Here is a 23,178-nt window from a genome sequence, read left to right as displayed (position 1 = left end):
GGTGCTTGCTTGAAATTACACAGCCAACGATTTCATTGAATTTAATTTTTTTATTTTTGTGAGCTGCCTACTTTTGATACATGAGGGTAAGGTGGTCAAACTCATTTGGGGTTACGTCTTCCCTCTGGGAGGGCCGTCACGACAGTCCAACTAAATAACGCTATTTTTTCCATTTAATTTTTTTATTTTTGTGAGCTGCCTACTTTTGATACATGAGGGCAAGGTGGTCAAACTCATTTGGGGTTACGTCTTCCCTTGGAGGGCCGTCACAACAGTCAAACTAAATAACGCCATTTTCCAGATCTGGCCCCCGGGGCCTTGAGTTTGACACCTGTGCATTATAGGGTCATGCGTTACTTTCTAACACGTTACTGGCATCACTGGTGTCGATGGCCGTTTCCCCACAGAGGATAAAGAATATATCCCTGTGTTTATTCTTTACATTGTGTTGATTTGCGATGATGAAATAGCCTAAAATGATGTGGCGGGCCAGATCTGGCCCCCGGGGTCTTGAGTTTGACACCTGTGCATCATAGGGTCATGCATTACTTTCTAACACGTTACTGGCATCACTGGTGTCGATGGTCGTTTCCCCACAGAGGATAAAGAATATATCTCTGTGTTTATTCTTTGCATTGTGTTGATTTGCGATGATGAAACAGCTGGTGTTGATGCTCTTGTATATGATGATGGGAAACGTTAAGAACCATAATTATATTGAGAAAAAAAAATAAATCTCTTGTCTAACGACGAGCTGACGTTTCTAACACGTTACTGGCATCACTGGTGTCGATGGTCGTTTCCCCACAGAGGATAAAGAATATATCTCTGTGTTTATTCTTTGCATTGTGTTGATTTGCGATGATGAAACAGCTGGTGTTGATGCTCTTGTATATGATGATGGGAAACGTTGAGAACCACCATCATATTGAGAAAAAAATTAAAATAATTAAAAAATATAAATCTCTTGCCTAACGACGAGCTGACATCCAAGGTTAATAGAAATGGGCAACCGTGATATTTAATTAGGGTGATGGGCTTGTGTGTTGTCAAGAGTGCCAGTGTGGTATTTCTGTTACTGACCTTTCAGTCTGTGAGTTATTACGGCGGCGGGTTCCAAGTGACCCCCCCACCCCACCCCCCGCGGACAATGTGGACTGTCCCAACAAAACGTGCTACGAGTGCAAACAGAAACGTCATCAGATATGTGTTCAAAGATGGTTACCAAGACGCTCTTAAGTGAAGCTTTAACGTCAGTGGGACGACTGAGTCATGTCAACTAAGGTTCACATGAGTCCTTTGTTCATGTATACAGCAAATTTCTGGAAGCAAACGCAAACGAACGACACTCTTTCGGAGAATTTAGAGCAGCTGCTTGATGTAATCAGATGAAAAAAACAATTCTCGGGGTGACTAGATTGCACTCGCGTCTATTTGCAGTTTGAGATTTGGGAATTCACCTATTTGTGCATTTGATGTTCTACGATGCCCCAAGATGTCAGCAAAGCCCCTGGCTAAGATATTAGCAAACGAGTAGTTAGTGTCAAGGAATTATGTTGAATTAAAACATATTTTGGCAAGGAAATAAGTTTAGCTTAGTTTGCTAGCGGAAGTTACGAAAAGTCTTCGCATTTGTATCTTTTTTGCTTTGAGTTTTTCGTGGTGTGGGGAGCCGACTTCCCAGGGGTATCGAGAACCTTACGATATTTTTGTTTACTTGGTGTACTATACTCGTATTCTATTGTCGAATCTGTGACTGTAAGGCAGGGCCTGTTCTGGTGAGTGACGTGGGTGTCACTACATGAGATCGTTTTTAATGACGTGTATTGCCAAACTTGCAATATATAGTACATGGGCCTAATTATTCGACTCAAAGTAACAGTTTGGACCTCTTCCAAGAACGAAAAAAAAAGTACAGCTACATTCCTAGTCTCAAAAGCGTATTTTCTACAAGTGTGGGGTGTCAAGGAATCATCTGGGTGTGTGGAGGCGGTCATCTGGAGGTGCATAGTCCTGCCGAGGATTAAAGTTGATGTTTCGACTGCCCCCCCACCCCTGCCATATCGTGAGTCATTATTCACCAGCAGCCACCGAATCAGTGACTGGAGGCCTCCTGCAAGGCTAAGAGACATGCACGACAATAGCATGGAGGTGCGTGTGCCTGCGCTGCAGCTAACCAAACAGAGTTGCGGTTGTGATCATTCTCTGCGATACTTGACAGCAAAAAAAAAAAAAAAAAAGTAAAAATAAATAAAACAGGTCTTAATAACCACGTTCCGGGAAATTGCTGCATCAGTCAGTTGATTTTATGCACCAAGAGAGGCGACACAAATCGTCACAGCAACAAGAGTTTCTCACCCGATCAAGCAATCAATATTCTATCAGCGACATTTTAGTGTGCTGTCACTTTTGTTTTTTTTTTCCCTACTAATAGAAATTTCAGTTCAGTAATAGGAAGTGAGAGTCTTAAACCTAAGAGGGTTATAACTTACAGGTTTTGGTTAGGAGCCATTGTTTAGTTTTTTTTTTTTTTTTTTGGCTATGTGTTTCGAGGCCTAATTTCACAAAAGGAAAATGCACCAGAAATACAAATGTACATGCGGTGAACATACTCCGTAACTTCCAATAACAACACGGGATAGACTTTGCTGCTCCCCAAACATACAAAGCTGGTCTTAGTTGAGATGGCAATTCGACATACTTCCTTGACACCGATTGATAGTTAGACAGCTATACGGTGGCATCTATTTACCGTCTAACGCTTGTACGGTGCAGCATTAAGTTGCCTCAAGATGAAAGTCCGGATGATTTTGGTCGAAATAAATAAATAAATACAAATCATTCAGTTGAATTAGCCTGTTGTAATAAAAAAATGCGTCACGAAAATGCTTCGCGCAGAAGGAACTGGTGAGCCACCAAGATCAGCGTGTGCAGATTCGTTTCTTTCTTTTAACTCTCACTCTTTTAACACTCACTAATGGCTGGAAGTGTTTTGGGAAACAGCTTGGCAAGATGAGGTAATCCCAGTCGTTTGGCTTTTGTGACATTTTTGGTCTGGTTGGGAGGTTGGCATGAGACTTTCTACCATTTTAATCAGGGACAGTGTAATAGAGCAGACATTCTTGGGCACCTTCAATTCGCAATTGATGATTTGGGGGTGTTGATGTCGCTGCAGCAATCAAAGGTGTAAGACCAAATGGAAGAATGTCACCTGAAAAGTAGACATTCTCGAGACGTGAGGAATATAAGAGGTGTACACGTTTGGAATGGATCTCAATTTAAAGTTTGATTCTGCCTTGGTGGAGGTCTGCTCTTTCCTGTGTGTGTTTGAATCCCAGAGGAGGTATCCCTCAGAGTTCTTCTATCTCTGGAGCCCCCATGTGGCCTGATTAGTCACTCCTGCTTTTTTTTTTAAATCCTCAGACGTTGACATAAAGAGCCCCAGGGTATTTTCGCACAGACAACACACAACATGAAAACGAATTCCTTTGAGTGTAAACCCTTGAGCAGGGGGAAAAAAAGAAACAAAAACACTGGTAATCCCGCACTTATTTGAATAATACGTTTTAATTGTGTAACTTGCGTCACGTTTCAGGCTGAGTTGACTGACAAAAGCAAGGAAGCAATTACAAAAACGCAAACCACTGTAACTTGCGTCACGTTTCAGGCTGAGTTGACTGAGCAAAAGCAAGGAAGCAATTACAAAAAAAAACGCAAGCCACAAACACAATCGTCGCGTAAGAGTGACATCGACAAGTGGCGCTTTTAATTGGGTGACGCCAAATGACGTTGCTTCTAGCAAACACAATCGTCGCTTAAGAGTGACATCAACAAGTGGCGCTTTTTAATTGGGTGACGCTAGATGACGTCACTTCTAAGCGACACACAGAAAAGACACCCCAACTCTCGGGCGTCTGTTCGACCTTCCTTCTTCCCGCTGACGGGCGTACTGTAATACAGAAAAAAAGGAAAATCAACCCCATAGGATAATGTATAAAATTAATTGCCCCCCCCACCCAAAAAAAAAAAAAAAAAAAAAAAAAAAACGACGGCCATTTTCCCTACTCTCACAGGTTTCCTTTGTTTTGTAATCATAAAATATAGTTTCAGTTAACTTTCATTTTTTAAAGCATTTCTGATTTGATTTATGAACGAAAACGTTGTTTGTTTTGCTTTTCTATTAGCCTTTTACTGTTCGAAAATGAGCAAAATTGGTGTTTTGAGAAATACTGAGGGATGCTGGAAAAAAAAAAAATCAAAGATACAACCAGGGGCTGATGAGCAACAGTACGGATCGAATGACACGTGAATTGCAGTGACAGCAAACGCCGGGATCAGTGTCACAATGAGGGACAGGAAGTCCAGCACGAATCCGTGTATACAGACGCGCACACACACACACACACACACAAGAGTGCGGACACACGCACATGCAAGGCTTCAGTCAGCAACCGAGATGTGCTGAGCCAACAGCGTGGGTCGGGGCCAGCACGGGGACACAGCAGATAATCATCTGATGGAGCCCGACCCACAAACACAGTGGGATGTGTAGTTGCAACTAAATTTAAAGCTGGAAGAGCGACTGATTCGGGAATAAATCACCATAAAAGGGCTCAAATAGATGGTGGGGGTTTTAGGTTAAGGATCTGACATATGTACGCTCCTGAGACAAAAGAAATACGCTTGACTTCCCTCCATTATGCTATGAAGGAGTTCTTTATGGCTTTTCTTTTATGATAATGAAAGGAATTAACAGTGCTCATCAAGCGACGCTGACTTAAGGCTAATTGTGACGAATGGCATCGGGGAACAGCTGCAAGCTCACGTTTTGCCGCCTACGCCGGGGAAACCCCAAAGTTCAAGTGATTTCATTCTCCCAATCCCCCCCTTATAAATTGTGAAATGTTTTTTTTTTTTTTTTTTTTATTGTATTATTATTGTATTTTTGGGTCGGAATTTGTAGGAAAATAAATACCAAAGTGCTATTGTTTTCACCAAATTGTTTTCACCCCCCCCCCCAAAAAAGAGGATAAAAGGCCTGTTTATCAAAAGAAACAGCACAATATTACGAGAATAAGCTGTCATTTTGAAATGAGCTTGTTCGAATGACTTTCTTCCTTCAATGACTTTGACTTTATTACAATTTCAGTTGTGGAAAACACAAGTTGACAACTTTTTATCCTGACAAAATTTGTTTTTTATTTATCTATTTATTTTTAACCCTTTCAGGGACAGCGGTTACTACGATAGACGGCCTATCAGGTTACAGGTTATCATTGAAAATCTTCCGGCATCAAGGGATACATGTGGCAGTACCATTCTAGTGGCGTTAGGGAACATGAGGAGGTCCATGGGGGGGAATCTCTCACCTGGTTCCAAAAAGTTTGACAACCGCTGGCCTAAGCGGCTGGATGAGTCAGAGAAGCAGAGGGTGGCGAGAAAGATGAGGAAGGGAGACGAGATAAGGCATTCAAAAGGGAGGGAGGAGAGACTCTGGCCCGCTGAGCTCTTCCCGCTCCTTCAATGTCCGGTGGCGGCGGGGCGAGCGTTGGCACTAACCTGGCTCATCTGATTCTCATTTGGAACATCAAAGAGCAACCGCAGACCTCCATCAGTCAGTAGCAACCCACGCTCCTGGCGATATTAAAACTCCGCAGCGCCATTCGAGCTCTGATGTGAACGCTGTCCTCAGCTCACTTACTGGACCGAGCCTCAATCGACTTCAAGGTGGAGGATTTGTGGGGACACATTTATGAGACCTCAAATGGGGCAGCTTTGATTTAACCCTCCCATGCACCCTGCAACCTGATAACATGATAAGCTGTCCACTGTAGTGACCGTTGTACCTAAAAAGGATTAAAAACTAAAACCAACAAGAAAGAAACTTCGTAGACCTTCACCGATGTTGAAATATTTCGCTCTGCTTATCAAAACAACACGACTGGCAAAAAACACTCTTACAAGTGAAAGTGCTAGCTAATTGTAATCCAAGGCGTGACATCACAGCCAACCAACTATTGCCCAATTGCAACCTGCCCAAACAAAAACGTGCTTGGCTATCACTCCTTAAAGAACCACTCCAACCATTCCTGTGTTTGTATGGAATGTATTAGTTCTCCTATGTATGGAGACTGATGGGACACCATCCAATTTCTAATGCGCTTATCCTCAGAAGGGTCGGGGGGGTGCTGGAGCCTCTCCCAACTGTCTTCGGGCAGTAGGCGGGGGACACCCTGAACTGGTCGCCAGCCAATCGCAGGGCACACAGACACGAACAACCATCCGCGCTCACACAATTTACACCCAATTCAGAGTGTTTCATTAACCTGCCATGCATGTTCATGGAATGTGGGAGGAAACCGGAGTACCCGCAGAAAACCCACGCAGGCACGGGGAGAACATGCAAACTCCACACAGGAAGGCCGGAGCCGGAATCGAACCCTGCACCTCTGCACCGTGAGACCGCCGGGCCGCTCCCATCCAATCATAACTTCAAATTAAGCGTTTTTAATTTTTAAAAACGGCATCCTTCTGCTTGAGCGCAGTGTATTTAACATGTACGTTTCCGTGCTCATAAATGGATGAATTTGATTTAAGAGTGATACAGTTTTCAAAACAGGTTCAAAAGCCTCTTTGTCTTCAGATTCCAGTCATGAGTGATGGATCAGCCCCCGGCATGCTGCTAATTAGCAGACTTTCCCAGGAGCAAAGTGGATTACCCCCGATGTGACCGGCAAAACTTTGCCAGGGAGATTTTGTTTGCTCGTTTTTACATGTTGCTGATGAGGCAGCGACACAATTTTATCAGCAAGGGAAAGAAAAAGAAAAAAAAAAAAACAGAAGTCAACAAATTGGAATGTAGCACAGCTGGTGATGAAGGTGTTTTTCTCCGGGTGGAAGAGAAAGTAGGCCCTTTCTCAGCACTTTCAACATGTGCACGCACACGTTCCCACGCACTCTGCGGCGGTCCTTGCGCTTATCGACATCCGCCTGCTTCCTCATCATGAATGTCCGACGGCAGTCAGTAACCGGGAGTGTCCTTACCTGAACATTTGCTGAGTTATCAAATGTCTGTATTATGTCATGTAAACTGCACATGACACCAGTCACTAGAATGGAACTCAGTAGAGAGCAGACTTCTTCCAACAATCCCAAACCTCTGTTTACTGGTACTTAACCCTTTCAGGGACATCGGTCACTACAGTGGACAGCTTATCATGTTATCAGGTTACAGGGTGCATGAAAGGGTTTAAAATGCAGTTTTGGTTCATTGCCTCAATGTGACCTCCATGGCAATAAAATACAAATGTGTCGATTTTTTTGTTATCCGGAATTGACTAGGATCTTCTTCATTTTCTTCCGTCTAACTTCCACCTTGCTGCAAAGTTTTGTGGAAGCTGATAAAGTAAATTTGCTACCTAGCTAACTGTCCCACAAACAACTCACAACCCTTGATTAAGCTAACTATAATGCAATCACAACATTTCAAGTAATTAACCGACCTATCTTAAGTGTCCAACAAAGAAATACAACGACCCAATCACTAAAACCTGTCTGACCAACTCAAATAATGAACTAACTAGCCAGCAAGCTAGCTAAAAAAAAAAAACAAGCTAACTGACTGATTGGCTAACTGACTAACTGCTCTCACCTCGTACCTTTCTTGAGTCACAAACAAGTAGCATAGTTTCAGAAAGCACATTTGTTTGGCGACCAAAGTGGCAATAACTTGAATGTGGAAGCTTTTGAGACAACAAAAATTACACGTGAAGCGCAACAAGATAATTGGATCAAAACGAGCAGCGCGTCGGCCGGCAAAACAATGAGGGACTGCAGACGCGGGCGCTCTTTTGTTTGTGTTGTCGCCAGCCGACCTCTGGGGGCGACGACCCAGATCTTTGGATTGATTTGGAAAGTCATTAAAATCGCAGTTGGTGGGCACGGCAGTCGCCAATGTGGCGTTGGACGACATGCCAAGGATAGGCCTCGTTATCGGGTATCCTCACACATTCATTAAGGGCACTTATTCCCAACCGTTCCTTTCGCCAAGGCAAAAACGGTATTTTATATACAGTGGTGCCTCTACTTACGAATTTAATTGGTTCTGGAGGAAATTTCTTCACTGGAAAATATGTGGAAGTAGAGACGCATTTTCCATGGAAATGCCCTAATTCGTTCCAAGCCCCACCAAAATTCAGACAAAAATGTTTCCAAAAGCATAAAAATGCATCAAAATATGTAACAAATACATGTTACAATTAGATCGTTGCACAGCAAATGAGTTGTGCATAATGTAAAAAACAAAGAATAAAAATGGTCATTTAACTTTTAACTGTGTCCATCGTTTTTTGCCCTGTTTAGTTCATGTTCTTTCTCAGAAGTGGTTTTTGCCCGACGTTTTGTAAAGAACTGATTGAAGGACATTTGCTTTTGTCTGCTTTTAACAACCCTTCGAAAATGTCCAAGGCAAATATCAGCATAGTGAGCGATCGCCCGACTGGTGAACACTTTTTCTGGGTGATTCACATTTACGTAAAACTATCGGAACACCTCATGGCCTGAGGGGCGAATGACGAGGACGCTGCATAGACACACATCTATCTATTTATCTATTTACACACATACGGTAGTGGTCCCTCTTAGCCAATGGGATGCCAGGATGGTGCTCGGTAATAGCCAATGGCAGAGCCGCTAAAAGTACGTTGCGTTCAGGAAACTCGGAGCTGCGAGTAGCAGCCCGTACTGTATTTTTCGTAACTAGAAGAAATATTTTGCCTTTGAGGCGTTTCGTAACTTGAAAATTTCGTATGAAGAGACATCCGTAAGTAGAGGTACCACTGTATCAGAAAACACCCATGGTGCCCCACCCGCCCCCAAAATAAAAAATAAAACACCACGAAGGTGAATAATGTTGAATGTTATGAGTTCCCTATCAAGAAAGAAATACAGCCCCGGTGGTCTCTGATTGCCAACAAAGCAGCTGAGGTATTTCACAACCGATGCTCGGAGGCCAGACAGGCGGACTCTTTGCGATCCATCACTTAGCACATTCTCCCAGTGCGTATTAAAGGCCTTTGGATTCTCTCGGTCTTGAGGTGACCGTAAACATGATAGAAGAGTTTGTTTACTCCTCTGCGGCTCCCACGGGCAACTGGACTGCAGTGGCCGGTACTGGCCCTGGGCTTCTGGTGAGCAAAAAGGTCCATGTGTCACTTTTTGCTGCTGAACAGGTGAGCTTCATTATTTCCCCGACACCGCTTGGGGGAGGTCAACAAACATGACTAAAAGAGACAAAAGCATCTGCTTGCTCTCAATATCATCACAATGCTGCCCTGGAGCCACCCAGACTTGAAGGACGGATCGCTCTTGCGGTTTAAGAAGGTCCAACACAATACCGTCGACTGTACTGCGACGAGCGACTTAGCCGAAAGCGACTGAAGTGGACCATCACAAATAAATATCGCGGTCTGCAACTCTTCACCGCAGACGAAGTAATTACGCTGACACGGAAAAACTGGACCGTTTGATGGTCCGCATCCAATATTTTGTACTGTATAATAATGATTGAACCGCAAAAACATGGCAGGATTATCGCGGAAGACGCTGATAGCCACAAAGAGAGGAAACGGCCAAGAAGAATGACGATGACCATTGCCACCCCTCGAAAATCAATCAGATGTTTTGCTTCGACGTGAATTAAGGTTCAGTAAAAAGACATGAACTAGTCGAGAACGCTGACAAAACCTTCTACGGACAAACAGAACAATACGCCGTTCGAGCAACTGTTCACAAAATCACCTCAAGGTCATTGCTGTTTTTTTTTTTTTTTTAACCTGAGTGCCAGTGCGAAAAAAAGAAAAAAAAAACAGCAGCATCAGTCTGCTCTCAGGAATGAGAAGGCCACGGCGTTCTGTTGACGCTTTGCATTTCACAAAAAGGGCAACTTAAGAGCCCTTAAGAGAGAAGCGCTTCATCCGCCGTGGAAGCAGGTGTTTAACCCTTTGAGGGACAGCGTCGTACTCCAGCGGGCGGATTATCATGTTATCAGGTTACAGGTTGTCATTATTGGTGCATGGGAGGGTGAAAATCTCCCGGGTCCATTTTCTTACTTCAAGGTATGGACAAACATAATCTTACTTGCAAGTGGCTGATGCCAAAAAATGCGTAATTAGCGAATAGTCGATGTTAAACGTCAGGGTAGAAAAGTCAGACTGGTTGACGAGTCTACTAACTGGTGCAAATCCTAATCAGAGCGGTAAGCGAGACGGCAATGTCGAGATGAGGAGTGCCCAAATCCGATCCTCAAGGGCCGCTACCCGACCTTCTTTAGATGTCTCCCTCCACCAACACAGCGCCTTTGCTGGATTCTGTGTAAAACGTGCGACTTGTTTGATCAAAAGTCATGGCTATTTTGAAAAGACATCCGTGTGAAAAAGTGAACAAAATCTGTTTGTGTGTTAACATCTCCAATCTAAATCCCTTTGACTGGACAACCAAAACCTTCTAAAAAGAGAGTATCCATGTGTGAGAGGGAAAAAAAAAGTTCAGAGTAAGAATTCTGACCTATAAATGCAGTCGTGAATTTTTTTTTCCCCCCCCGAAATGATGGAGAGCGCCGCATGTGAACAATGAAATATTACGAGGCGGACTCACAAACACGGAGGGCTGAAACGGCTGAAATGACAAGCAGGTGGTTTGCTCTGAGAGACGAAAATACTCGTTCGCTCTTGGGTCTTTTAATTTGGCTCAGCGAGCAAAGTCCCGTGACTTTACACGGGACGGCGGCGAGGGGGAAGGAGGGGGGGGGGGGTGCGCCTCTTGGAGTGGCTTCCTGTGAAGTTCAGACAAATGATTGATGACAAAAATTCCACGCCGCCCCGCCTCTGCTCTGCTCTTCATGCTCCAGATTGAGCGATAAAGCACGATCGTCCCTCGGCCGTCCGATCGAGAAGGACTATCTTACTGTCCGCAGGCTGTTGACGCCCCGTCCTCAAATACCTCGGAGATGATGAAGGCGGGCGACTCAGCAGCTGTTTTGGGGCGGGGGGCTTTAAAGCCGGCTTATTGAAAGACATTGCGCCGCTTTTGCTCGACTGACGCTCAAGACCGACAGCCTGTCACTCCCTCTGCCACGCTTCTATTCAATGTCAATCACTCCCAAGGATCAGAGACGTTTACATGCCAAAATCGAAAAATCTGCATCAGAAAACGAGATTGAACATCCCCCGTGGGTGGCCACAGATTCCCGGTTCGAGGTCAATCCGACAAATCATAGTTTAGCGTACGGAGATGCTAAACACTATCCACGGTGTTCCGTTAGAAAGTTTAGCTGACATATGTCAAAACAAAACAAAGCTGGGGGTTTTTTTGGGGTTGTTTTTTTGCACAGTAGAAAGTGGAAATGAGATTGCAGTTTAATGTCACCTCGCCTGAGGTCATCGGGAGTGATGAAGAGCTGCCGGCGATGGCCGGAGATCTGTCAGCCAGCTGCCCTCGTGCGCGCGCACACACACACACACACACACACACACACACACACACGACACAAAAACACAATCGCTGCCACCGGAGATGACATCACGCTCTCCGCTAGGGTTGCGTTAGCAATTTTCCATTACGTTTTAAGCTGGCCCGACACTTGGCCTGTCGCCATGGCGATACAACCCAACATGTCCCGCCTGTTGCTGCTAGACTGCAGCACGGAGGTAAAATATCACGGGTGCCTTGTCCAAAAAACAAAAACAAAAAACACAAACGACACTTTGAGGGCGAGGAGGTGGTCTCGGGAGGCGCGTCATCCTACTTGGAGTCGACGTGAGAGGACACCTGAGGAGGGAGGACGGCGGGAGCATGCAAAGGGCAGCTGCCACTTCCAATGAGCGTTGGGCCGGGATGCTTGCGCCGGTGCTGCTGACTCGCATCGAAAAAAAAGGAAGGCGAGAGAGGAAGGAGGGCTTTTTCGGCGAGGTGGCTTCCAAACTTCAATGATTTAATGATGCTGAGGCGAATGCAACTTGAATCAAAACGTTGCTCGTATCAAACAACTTGATGACTATTTTAACCCAATGCGTGAAAGAGGAAGATGCTTCATCTCATTTTTGGAGGGGGTGGGGTGCAAATATGTTCAGAAGCGGCGGCTGTGTGTTCGGAATCACTCCATGGTGACCCTGAGCCCAACTATGGTGTTTCCCATTATGTGTTAGCGTGATGGCATATTTACGTGGTTGTTTTGAACACACCTGTTCATTTTTTTGGGGTTGTTTAGTTTGACAGTAAAATTCAAGCGTCATTTTTTTTTGGAAGAATTGCTCTGGAAGTACAGATGTGCTTTCTGTAACATCGGTAATAACACAGGTAAAACTTGGCTCCTCAATCAGGTACAAAGATGTTCAAATGATGAGCTGTCCAGGCATCAACATAGTTCTTTGCGAATTACTTCACTATTAGCCAGGAGCGCACCAAAAAAATTCATAGTTGATCGGTTCCATTAATTTTACCAAGCAGACAGCATAAAAGCACTTTTCGCTTATCTGGAGGCTATCCCAGCTAAACTTTGAGAGGCGGGATGCACCCTGGACCGGTAGCGAGCCAACAACCATTCACACCTTTTGTCAATTTTGAGTCATCACCGACAGATCACCGTGTGGAAGGAAGCCATAAGATTTTAACGCCACACAGAAATGCCAAAATCGAGACGTTAAAATCACAACTGAGCATGATTTCTTGAGGGAAACATCAGAACGACTTGACAGTCGAGCAGCGGCCCTGTTACTCCATACACGCCTTAATTATGTACTGAATATACTGTACAATCACAACAACACATCCTCTGGTGTGCAAGCAACCTCAACTAGCTCAGTGGAAATTTGGCGCGCTTCAACTAAATGATTGACTGCCGAATATTATATTATTAATATTATTGCTAAAAAGAAAATATGATGACCAAGTAGCATGGGCAGTTCCACATGTGGTCAACCACTGATTGGGAACACCGTGAAAGGCAGTGTACTGTCAACACCGAACTGAGTGGTACGTCTCTAACAATCAAGGTCAATTAGCGGATAAATAAAATAGTCCCTTACTGTGAAATTGGCCGTCGCCTCTGTGGTCATTCGTGGCGGGAAGGTCCGCGAACTGCACGCGATGTCGCGACATGTCCAAATGTTGTCCACCGCCGACTGCTTGCTGCTCTTACTCTCCACTTTCCCTTTTTTTTTTCCTCCCCCCCCTTTTTTTTTTTTGAAAGACTCCGCGAACTGAACTTCATCGGCCCAGCTCAGCTGCGTCGGGCCGGCCGCGTTCCAATTCGCTCGCAGGCGGCCACTTCCGCCCCCACCATCGCTGCTCCGCAGAAGGACGCCACACGCGCTGCAAACACAAATGCACATCAGTCTTTTATTTATTTTTTAACCACATGCATTATTGTTTTATTTACAACGTCCATAACATTGTTAGACTACAACTTATCCCCCGCCCCCAACTCATGCATTGTATTACATTAGCTTGTGCACGTCACGTGACTGTAGATGTACTTTCACAATAATAGAAAACAAAATGTTTCCCTTATTGGTGTCATTGAATAAACAATTGACTTCCCACTTGACAAAAAAAAAATGTTTGAAAAAATTTCTACGCAGCCCACTGAAATGTCCAAATTTCACTAAATGTGTTTTCATATATATAGATAAACGCAGATTTTTTTTATTAAGACTTACACCGAGTATGCTACTGTATTTTAATCGTGATCATGATGGTGGTACGTAAAATATTTGAGACCACCAGTTTTTCAGGATGCTTTTATTTGGGGTCAACAGCACCCTCTAGTGGAAGGAGAATAAAATGACCAGCAAATATCAACGTTTCAAAAGGAGTTGAATTCAATGTAACAACAAAATTGCTTAGCTGGCAACAATGTGTCTGAGATTTTTTTTTCCAATCACGAGTTAGCAGATTCCCCCAGTTGGCAAAGTATTGACATCATTGAAGTTAAAAATACGCTGTTGGAACTTTTCACAAAACTCCCAAACATGACAGGCCGCCTGACCCCCAAAAACCACTTCCAAGAATTCTACGGAGACACGCAGTGAGTCAAACACGGATGTATCACGTATAAATACACTTTTTATTGTGCAACGATTGCAGAGAGAAATAAAAAAAAGGTTAGAAAAGTCACCGGATGTGACCGTTGTCAACTAGATCGCGATGACCCCGCAACCCACTCGGGCATTCGAGAAAGCTTTCTTGAACATTGTCAGCTGAAAGGTCATCTTAGTCAAACACATCATCGAGGATATACATCTTCACATAGAGCTATTGTAACAAACTTGAATTTAAAAAAAAAAAAAAAAAAAGGCACTCTGCCATTAAAATGTGCGCCTGCTTCATTCAAAGCAGTTTACAGAATATTCGGTCCCAAGCATTCGAAAGCAGCACAGCAAGAAATATGTCGCGTTTTAGTTATGTTAAGGCGGGTACAGCGGTTACTACAGTGGACAGCTTATCATGTGATCAGGTTACAGGGTGCATAAAAGGGTTAAAGCCACACTGAAAATATATATATTTTTTGATTCCGTTCGAGGAAAAAGTATTTTTCAAGATGGTTGGATTTGTTTTGTATTTTATAATTTTCATTTTAGAAAAAGTAGTCATGATCAAGACAGGATATGTGTTTATAAAGTCATATTATGATCCCATACCCCCCGGCAAAAACAAAAAAACAAAACAGCATTGTTATATTCATAAAAAAAATAAAAATAAAAATTAAAACAAAAAGAAGTACGTTTGTGACAATGTATTTACGTGAGGAAGGTAGGATTTCTTTTGAGTCATATTTGGAAAAGCTTTCAAAGGAATGGTCTTGTGCATTCCCCAAAGTTTTTTTTTTGTTGTTGTTTTTTACGAGTCAGATGGATTCATGGAGAAAAAAATAAATAAATCTACATTTTTTTGGGGTTGTTGTATTAGTTCAAGGAAAGTAGCACTTTTCAAGATTTCCCAAAACATATTCAAGATTTATTTGGGAATTTTCAAAAAATAGTTCTGCGAGAGCTATTTGAGGGTGAAAACAGTCGCAATGATCCAAAAAATAATCATCAGTTATTTGTGACAACAACCCCCCCCCAAAAAAAAACTTCTGAACTGGCATAAAATTACATCCACTCAAGTCACCATGGTAGCAAACAGTCAAATATGTGCACAGCACTTGGTTAAAACTCATACATCTTATATATATTTTAAAAAAAAAATGATATCACTTAAGGCACAAAACAAACAGTCACTCTGCATTTACACCGCCCCGTTTTTCTCAATGTACATTTTGGACAAGGACGCCGCCATGGACTTGGCCAACTCCTCGTCCCGTCTCCTCTGCATCTGGGAGTGTCGGCACCAGTCCTCGTATTCGGGGTTGTCCGCGCAGGTGTCCATGAGCACGTCGTAGTGTCCGTTGCTCAGCCAGCTCAGCCAGACGGCCGGCTTGGACGGGTCCTCCTCGCCCAGGAAGTGCACCATGGTGGACACGGTGGGGCTCTCGGCGCTGCCCCCTGTGGTCAGGTGGATGTTGACGTTGAGCATTTGGCTCATGGCGAGAAGTTCGGGGTATCCGGCCCAAGCGCCGTCCTGCGCCGCGTTGATGAGGAACTCGCCGGCGTCGCCCTCGATCACCGGGTTGAACTGGTCGAGGTGGTCGGCGATGTGATGCACCGTGCGCTCCCGCAGCTCGCCGTGCCCCGCCTGGTCCCCGTACGTGGCTTTGCACACAGCTCGGTAGAGACAGTTACCATCCGGGATGATGTGGTAACGGAACTTGCGTCTCTCACGGAGGTACTTATTCTGCGTTTCCACCTCGGCCAAGTAGCGGGCCACCTTGTCATCGCGGGCCACCTTGTCGTCGACGCTTTGCTCCTGCAGGACGCTCAACTCGAAGTCGGATGTTGCCCCCTCATCACTCCGGAGGGGTTCTGGTGAATCGCCACAAGGCTCTTCTTCGGGCACCAACCTGTTACTCCTCGCCTCATTCGCAAACAGAAGACTCTCCGGGGGGTCCTCGAGAAAAAGTCCATCTGTCCTGTTCCTGAGCTCATCGATAAAGTCGACCAGTTCGTCGTCAGGGGATGGAGGTTTGGACACCCTGGTGATTTGGACCGGTACCGTCCTCTCCACTCCGTCCGCTCTTCGTATAAGTAACTCGGCAGTGGATGTGAAATAAACAGGCCTGGGCCTCGAGGAGGGGGAGGCTTCGTAGCAAGAAAAAGCAGGCATGTTTGCGGAAGGAGCAGTCAGATCCGGCTGGCTCGGTCCAGGTGAGTCTTCCTCAGGCGGGGTGGCGGTTCCGCCGGATAAAGCGATGGTGACTTTGCGGGACGATCTCGGGAAGTGCGTCAAGGCGCTGTTGTAAAGCTGCATGTCGAGTCGCGCGTCCTTTATAGAAAGCCCACAGCCAGCCAGTCACAGCGCGATGACGGCCACAACTAAAAATACCGCCGCTTGTCACCGACATCGACTTGGCGAAGTTGTAGAGAAAGTTTTGACGTCGGCGCCCCTCTGTTCCGGATAGCGAAAGGGGAGGAGAGAGGGGGGTGGGGGCCACTCGATACTTCGGGACCCTCACCGACACGGGATACCTCCCAACGAGCTTAGACCCGAGCTCCGCGGTTGTAAAACACTTGTCAAGCCAGACCCGGTGACGACCGCTGTCTATCCGTTTGCGGCGCCTTCAAAATAAAACAATTGTTCATGGATACAGGTACTTGAAGTACTCGCACGCTCTACTTAAGTAGAAGTACAACAAATACTTGTCCAGAACTAGATAAAATCAGATGTACGTATTCGACTCTTTCAACTAGACCGGTGTGATAATAGTTTTCGTTCTGACTTTTATTTTTAATTCATTTAGCTTTAGTTAGTTTTTAGAGGAGGTTTGTTTGTTTTTAATTTATTTTTGAATGGCTTGTTGTAGTTTTGTTTTTTTATTAGTTAGTTTTAGTATAGCCTTTAACTGTGTGTACAGTGTATATATATATATATATATATATATACTTTTTTCGTGAGCATTTCATTTACAACTGAATTTGTGCCCATTTATATTGTAGTATCTGTTTCTTGTATTGGTGTGACGTCATAGAAAGGGGGGAGCCAGGTTGGGGGAATATTGGCTCCGATAGTCAGTCTGAGTGTAGAGCGCATGGGCGTGAGTTGTGGCTAACAGCAACTCCTTTGAATGAGTGTGTTTACTGCTTATTTGTTTATTAAATAACGACGAATTGTATCAGGGACTGCGTGCATCCTTCTCTCCGCTATTGAAGGGCATTACAATATATATGGCGGGGGGGGGCATGTTTGTCAGCAGCAACAAAAAAAATATTCAAGAATTTAAAAAATAATAATCTGCAAATGTGTTTGGTCACAGATGCAGTCGTAACTCAAACATTTAGTTGCATTGTCTCACATTTTAGGAGGACAATTCCACCACCACCACATGCACTGGAGCGCCGACTTGTTTCATGCTCATCCAGACGAGGGAAGAAAAAAAAAATCCTAAATCAACTTCAAGTAGCTCCCAGATTGAGAATCACTTGCCTTCATAAAAATGACAAACTGTGCCAGTATGGTTGACATTCTAACGATTTTTTTATTTTGATAAGTATAAATGCACCATATCTTGCGCGCTTGACAGCTTTACTTCCGGTGCTATGTGAAGGAACGCCATCAATTGGCTATCAATGTCAAATATGTGTACGTCAGCCTGGTTGTGTAATAACGCTTCAAGTGAATACAGCGCGTTAACACAAAATCAAGTACACTTAAGCTCTCTACGAAAAATAATTTTAGCCATTGAGCAATTGAATGAGACCATTGGTTATTGATTTATAAAATAAACACATGAGGTGGCCTAATAAAAAGTGTTTCTGTCACTATAGTGATGCTTTTGCGGGGCAATTAAATGTTAACATTACACACGACGGTTTTAACTGTTCTACACTGAACGATGGCGCACATTGTACCGACACCATTTAATTCTAAATATAGGGACTGTATCACCACATTGTTTCAATACTACATGGGTGAGGTCATCCACATTGTACAAAGTAAAAAAACAAAGTGATTCTACAGTTTAAAAGGTGAGGCAGGAGTAAGAAACGATAAATAACTTTTATTATTATGCCTGCAATTTCACTTAAATATTGATATTAAATAGGGGTGGAGCTGGGAGCGATATAACAAGGATCTCTGTAAGTTACGGCACAGTAAGGAAACAAAAAAACTAACTGAAGCAAAAAAAAATTGAAGTAAATTTTTCAATAAATGTAAGCTTCTCAAATAAATGTCGACAAATTCTAAAGATTTTTGAATAATCATTTAGTTTTTTTGGGTAAAGTGCAACATGGGCAGCGACAGCCATACTTTCAAAATCAGAACATGTTTTCATCTACCACTAATGCAGTAGTTAATTATGTCTTAATTACAGTCAATAGTTGTTTAAAAACCAATGAGGCAGGACAACAATAATCAGCCTAGCTACTTACCTACTTCTTATGTTGCACGCAGTTGGTAACACGAATCGTCATATGATGCCAAAAAAAATAGGATAATCCACAAATAATTCTTGGCGCTGACTACATACACTTCTCTGATCTAAATCCTGATTCTCCAAATCTGTTGTGTCCTCCTCGTTCATGCTCCGAAGTTCATGTTCCTTCATCTCGCAACTGACTTCACCTCTTTTCATTCAGTTTTTGTTGAATCGCGTCAGCCGTGGACATTGGGAAAAAGTAACAAGCCTATTTTGACAAAGTGAGGAGTAGAAATCCGCAAGTGTCCCAACCTATGAGTTTTTCGAGCTGCCACCTGGTTGATGTCTTTTTTTTTTTTTTTTTGCTTTATATTGCAGGCCAAATTTTTAGTTGACACGCCCAAAAAAAACCCCACACCTGCTCAAGTGAAAGAGGAAAAAATAGCAAATGCATTTTTAGGTGCTTATTGAACAATACAAAGAGTAAAACAACTCTACAATTAAATAATGAAATACTTAACAGGAACACTGACCTACCATTAAATAGTAGAGGAGAAGACACTCTACTTTTGCTGATTAAATATGTTTCCATCGATTCCAATTTTAAAAAAAGGACTGAGAAAATTAAAAAAAAAACATCTCAAATTTGGCACGTGCTTATATTTGTTGACAGATACCCGAAATTGTACTTCGCTTCATTTCCTGAGTTCACTCCCACAACCATCCACAAGGGGGCGACACGTTGCTTCATGAAAGCTTGCCCATAGCTTTTTTTTTTTTGAGCAGCTGTCGCATGGCTGTGCGGCGCATACAAATGAGGGCATTGATCTTTCACTGTTTTTTTTTTTTTTTGACGTGTTGACTAGTGCAGCAACCACTACTGCACACAAACACATATAAGCTCAGAGTTACGTAGAACGAAAGCCATAATTAGACGAACGGCGGGGGCTGGGGGTTGCCAGAACGGGGGTTAAAAACAGCAGTAGCTTGGTTTTCCACGTTTTGTTTGTTTGTTTGTTTGTTTGTTTTTGTGTGTCAGTGGAGCGGAGAGGGGCGAGCTGAGCTGATGTCAGCGGGCGGTGGGAAAAGGGGAGGGGGAAGCATCCTCCGTGGGTTGAGTCACGCAGCTGTCAAAGATAGCTGTCACCCTGCCCCCCCCCCATCAAACACACAACGCAGTCTACAGCAAAAAGCCTCGCGGAGAGAGAGAGGGGGAGGGAGAGAGAGAGAGAGAGAGAGAGAGAGAGAGAGAGAGAGAGAGAGAGAGAGAGAGAGAGAGAGAGAGAGATCGCAGGTGACCCCCCCCACACCAGCGCCAACACCACCCCCCAACACACAGCCTGCCTACCTCCGCCACGGACCAGCACGCGCTAACAGACCCCCCCTCAACAAAACGGGATACATTTCCCCTCATTTTTGTCTTCTTGATGAATTAGGATTCTTCGCAACATTTGGATACAACGCTGAGGCAGCAGAAGATCACCGCCGCGGGGACGTTTGCTTCTTTTCTTCCACGCGAGAATCAAAGTGGGCTTTCGGGAGTGGGGGGGGGAAATGAAGACGAAAAAAGGTAAGATGTGGTGAAGAAATGTAGTTTAGGATGCTTAACGACGAGGAAAAGGGGAGGCTTTCTGTTGCCGTTTCCCTCCTCTGAGTCTATTGTCTACGGTGCAGACATGACAGGCTGTGAGTGCCATGTGCTGGCTCGACGTCACAGCCGAAATACACTCATTTGTTCTCTGCTGATTTGCGTCCGAATTCATCACCGGAACAAGGCGAAAACAACGCCGAATGTTCCTCCGTTGTTTTTCGGGTTGAAATCTCCTCGTCCGCGCGTGGGTTTAGCTGCGCTTTTTTTGTCAAGTTTGAATGCAAGTGCGGGAGTGTGCCACTTTCCCGACGGAGTTTGGTCGAAAAGTTGTTAAATGTGTTTTAACGTTTACTGTTAGTTTAACAAATTGCTCCAATCGCTTAAATAAAGTGTAAAACTCTCGACGCGAGCGGTTTGTCTTTGTTAAAAACGTGTCACGGGAGCTACTGGAAGTCGTGTTTGGGTGGCTGACCTCATTGTTGGAAGTTTGTTCACCGCGTGTCCTCCGCACACAAAAGAACACAACTTTTGAGTCGCGTAACGTACCACAGGCGAAAGTGTCCAATTGTGTTTGAACGTGATTTTTTTTTTTGGTCAACAGTCGATGATATTTGGTTTGGAGAAGCGTGGGAGAATGGCTTGAAAAGTTTAGCACCAAAGCGTACAAAGAAAAGGCGAGCAACCCCAGATTCTTTTGTTTAGTCTGGAGACGCTGATTTGCAACAGGTCTCCCCTCCCCCCGCCTCCTTCCTCCACTCGCACAACCAACATCTCCCCGGCCCACGTAATTACCTCATCCTGTTGGCTGCTCCGCACTTTTCCCACTAGAGTTCGGCACCCACGGCGGTCTACGTGTTGGGGATTTATGGAGATAACCCCCCCCCCTCCTCAATTCACCCCCCCCTTCCCCCAAGTCATACTTCCACATTAAGGTGAGCTCACGTGACCGGGAGCCATTTAAAACAAGAAACCAGGAAAAGCTTTTTTTTGAAAGGAACTCCAAGATGGCGGACGTTTGACCCACATCTGTCAAACATCTCACAACCCCCCAATTCACGATATATTTTAATGGAATGTTGTTTTTTTAGAGGTCTGAAGTAAAATATAGGTGGTCCGTAGTTTATTTATGACATTTCAAGAATGGGCAGGCGGTGGTGAAAGTCGGTTACTGCCATTTTCCAGTTTTTATTCATTTTATTTTATTATTTTTTTACTTTATACAATAGCATACAACAGTACCTGAAGGTATAAATCACTCAACTTACAAGATTTTGAGAAAAGAAGCGCAGATTTGAGATATGAGCGCTCTATGGTGATCGTGACTCACTTCACAACAAGCAGCAGTTTGTTCGATTAATTTTGACAACAATCCTCCGAAAAAAAGGCTTTCAGCTACTTAACGACACCCCCAGTTGTAGTTTACTGTCGAACAAAAGAAAATAAAGAGAATCCCACTTTATCGATAACGACCACGCAGTTTAGCCTTTCAGCCCGCTTGCTAATGCTAAGTAGCATTTATGCTCAGTGATTTAACCCTATAAGCAACAAATTGAATACTGTCGCAGTTTGACAACAATCCTCCGAAAAAAAGGCTTTCAGCTACTTAACGACACCCCCAGTTGTAGTTTACTGTCGAACAAAAGAAAATAAAGAGAATCCCACTTTATCGATAACGACCACGCAGTTTAGCCTTTCAGCCCGCTTGCTAATGCTAAGTAGCATTTATGCTCAGTGATTTAACCCTATAAGCAACAAATTGAATACTGTCGCAGTAACACGTGGAGCCTTGCAATACAACGGCACTTAGTGATATTCTTTATCATCAGTAAAGAACGACTAATATTAGTGCCATACTGAGGTGAGAGGAATTGCGAAGTCTCAATGAATCGCATATCCATCTGGCTTAAACTGACAAAGTGTTTCATTCTTTTTAAGGATTCGTCATGGTCTAAGTAAGTATATATAGGGAATGAAAATAGATATATGACGGTTTATCTAATGGTTGAAGTGTTTTTGACACAAATATTTACCCTAATGACATTCCGAGGTTATGACCGACGAAGAAATTTGTGCGACGTATGAAGAATATGTCATCACGCGGCGCGAAATGGCACGCTCATTCACCACCGTGCTGACTGTTTTTCATTTGTTTTATATTGATGGCCTATGAGTGTTTTTCATTAAAGGTTTGACTGTCGTCATGACGTAACAGGGCTACAAATGGTTTGTCACGGAGTTACGGTAAATATAGAACCGCATACAGAAACATTGATCTATTTAGAAAAAGACTGGGAGTTATGATCACGAGTATACTTTGCCATCATGGGGAGAAGCTAAGAACACTCGTCGTGGTTTATCCTTCAGGCGTTTGCCGAGCTGAAATCAGTAGCCAGATCTGTTTGTTGTCTTTTGACGTTGGAGAGGGATGTTGCATTTTGAACCGTCGACATCTCACGCTGATCTGTTGACTTCTGATTGCGGATTTTGAACCCTCGAGATGCTCGCTAAGCTCAAATGCCACCAGATTTGTTTGTTGACAAGCTGTTTGACTTCTGAGGCCCATTTTGAACCCCTGACATGCTCGCTCGCCCGCTGAGCTGAAGTGACGCCTGACTTGTTGACTTTGGCGACATATTTTGGAATCCGAGAGATTCTCACTGAGTGAAAGTATCTCTCTATATTTTGTCGATGAGTTTGGTTTTGACTTTCGAGGCGTATTGGGAGCCCCTGAAATGCTCGTTGAGCTGAACCCTAAGCAGCTTTGTTGATTTCTGAGGCATATTTGGAAGCCTTGAGATGCTCGGATTTGCTCATGCCGCTGAATATTCAGACATCCGTCATGCTTTGTGTGACTTGTGAGCCCTTTTAAAACTCCTTTTGCACATGTTCCGTCAAACAATGGGGCCTGTCACGGTCAGCCTGAGTCACACAAGCATGCGAGGTGTGTGGCTCCAATGTGTCCGGGCTGGTTTTATGGTTGACAAGCACCTCATCCTGACATCCTGCTGCCTTGCTCCTCTTTCTCCCCACATTTCCCCCCCCCCCCCCCCTCTTGGACTAACTGCCACGGCGCACC

General features: G+C 44.1%; 3 protein-coding genes and 1 long non-coding RNA gene across 4 annotated transcripts in view; 1 reads left to right on the top strand and 3 right to left on the bottom strand.

The window, feature by feature from the left end:
• kiaa1217 (KIAA1217 ortholog) overlaps window positions 1–20,958 on the bottom strand; it is a 100,708-nt gene extending 79,750 nt beyond the window's left edge. The window contains exons 1-2 of the mRNA XM_019869478.1: window positions 20,895–20,958; window positions 13,083–13,368 (exon numbers count right to left, since the gene is read on the bottom strand). Coding sequence (XP_019725037.1) covers window positions 13,083–13,155 — 73 coding nt within the window. The 5' untranslated portion in view covers window positions 13,156–13,368; window positions 20,895–20,958. The remainder of the gene's footprint in view (window positions 1–13,082; window positions 13,369–20,894) is intronic.
• On the bottom strand, window positions 2,520–3,539 carry LOC109515597 (uncharacterized). Its single transcript, XR_002168218.1, has 2 exons — window positions 2,753–3,539; window positions 2,520–2,674 (listed from the first exon to the last, which is right to left on the bottom strand). It is a non-coding gene; the product is annotated as an uncharacterized LOC109515597 (long non-coding RNA).
• On the bottom strand, window positions 14,621–16,678 carry otud1 (OTU deubiquitinase 1). The gene has a single exon (XM_019869487.1). It carries the CDS (start codon window positions 16,402–16,404, stop codon window positions 15,286–15,288), a length of 1,119 nt encoding a protein of 372 aa, XP_019725046.1. The 5' UTR covers window positions 16,405–16,678; the 3' UTR covers window positions 14,621–15,285.
• tgif1 (TGFB-induced factor homeobox 1) overlaps window positions 19,788–23,178 on the top strand; it is a 9,529-nt gene continuing 6,138 nt past the window's right edge. The window contains exon 1 of the mRNA XM_019869488.1: window positions 19,788–20,081. Within this exon, the coding sequence (XP_019725047.1) occupies window positions 20,066–20,081 (16 nt within the window). The 5' untranslated portion in view covers window positions 19,788–20,065. The remainder of the gene's footprint in view (window positions 20,082–23,178) is intronic.

Source organism: Hippocampus comes, unplaced genomic scaffold (genome assembly GCF_001891065.2).
Source record: "Hippocampus comes isolate QL1 unplaced genomic scaffold, H_comes_QL1_v1.1 scaffold165, whole genome shotgun sequence".
In the NCBI taxonomy this organism is placed as follows: domain Eukaryota; kingdom Metazoa; phylum Chordata; class Actinopteri; order Syngnathiformes; family Syngnathidae; genus Hippocampus; species Hippocampus comes.
The sequence above is the reverse complement of the archived record's forward strand: the minus strand, read 5'-3'. Positions and strand labels throughout refer to the sequence as shown.

Excerpts from the sequence above, each read along its gene's own strand:
- otud1 (XM_019869487.1), bottom strand. The coding sequence starts at position 16,404 with ATGCAGCTTTACAACAGCGCCTTGACGCACTTCCCGAGATCGTCCCGC.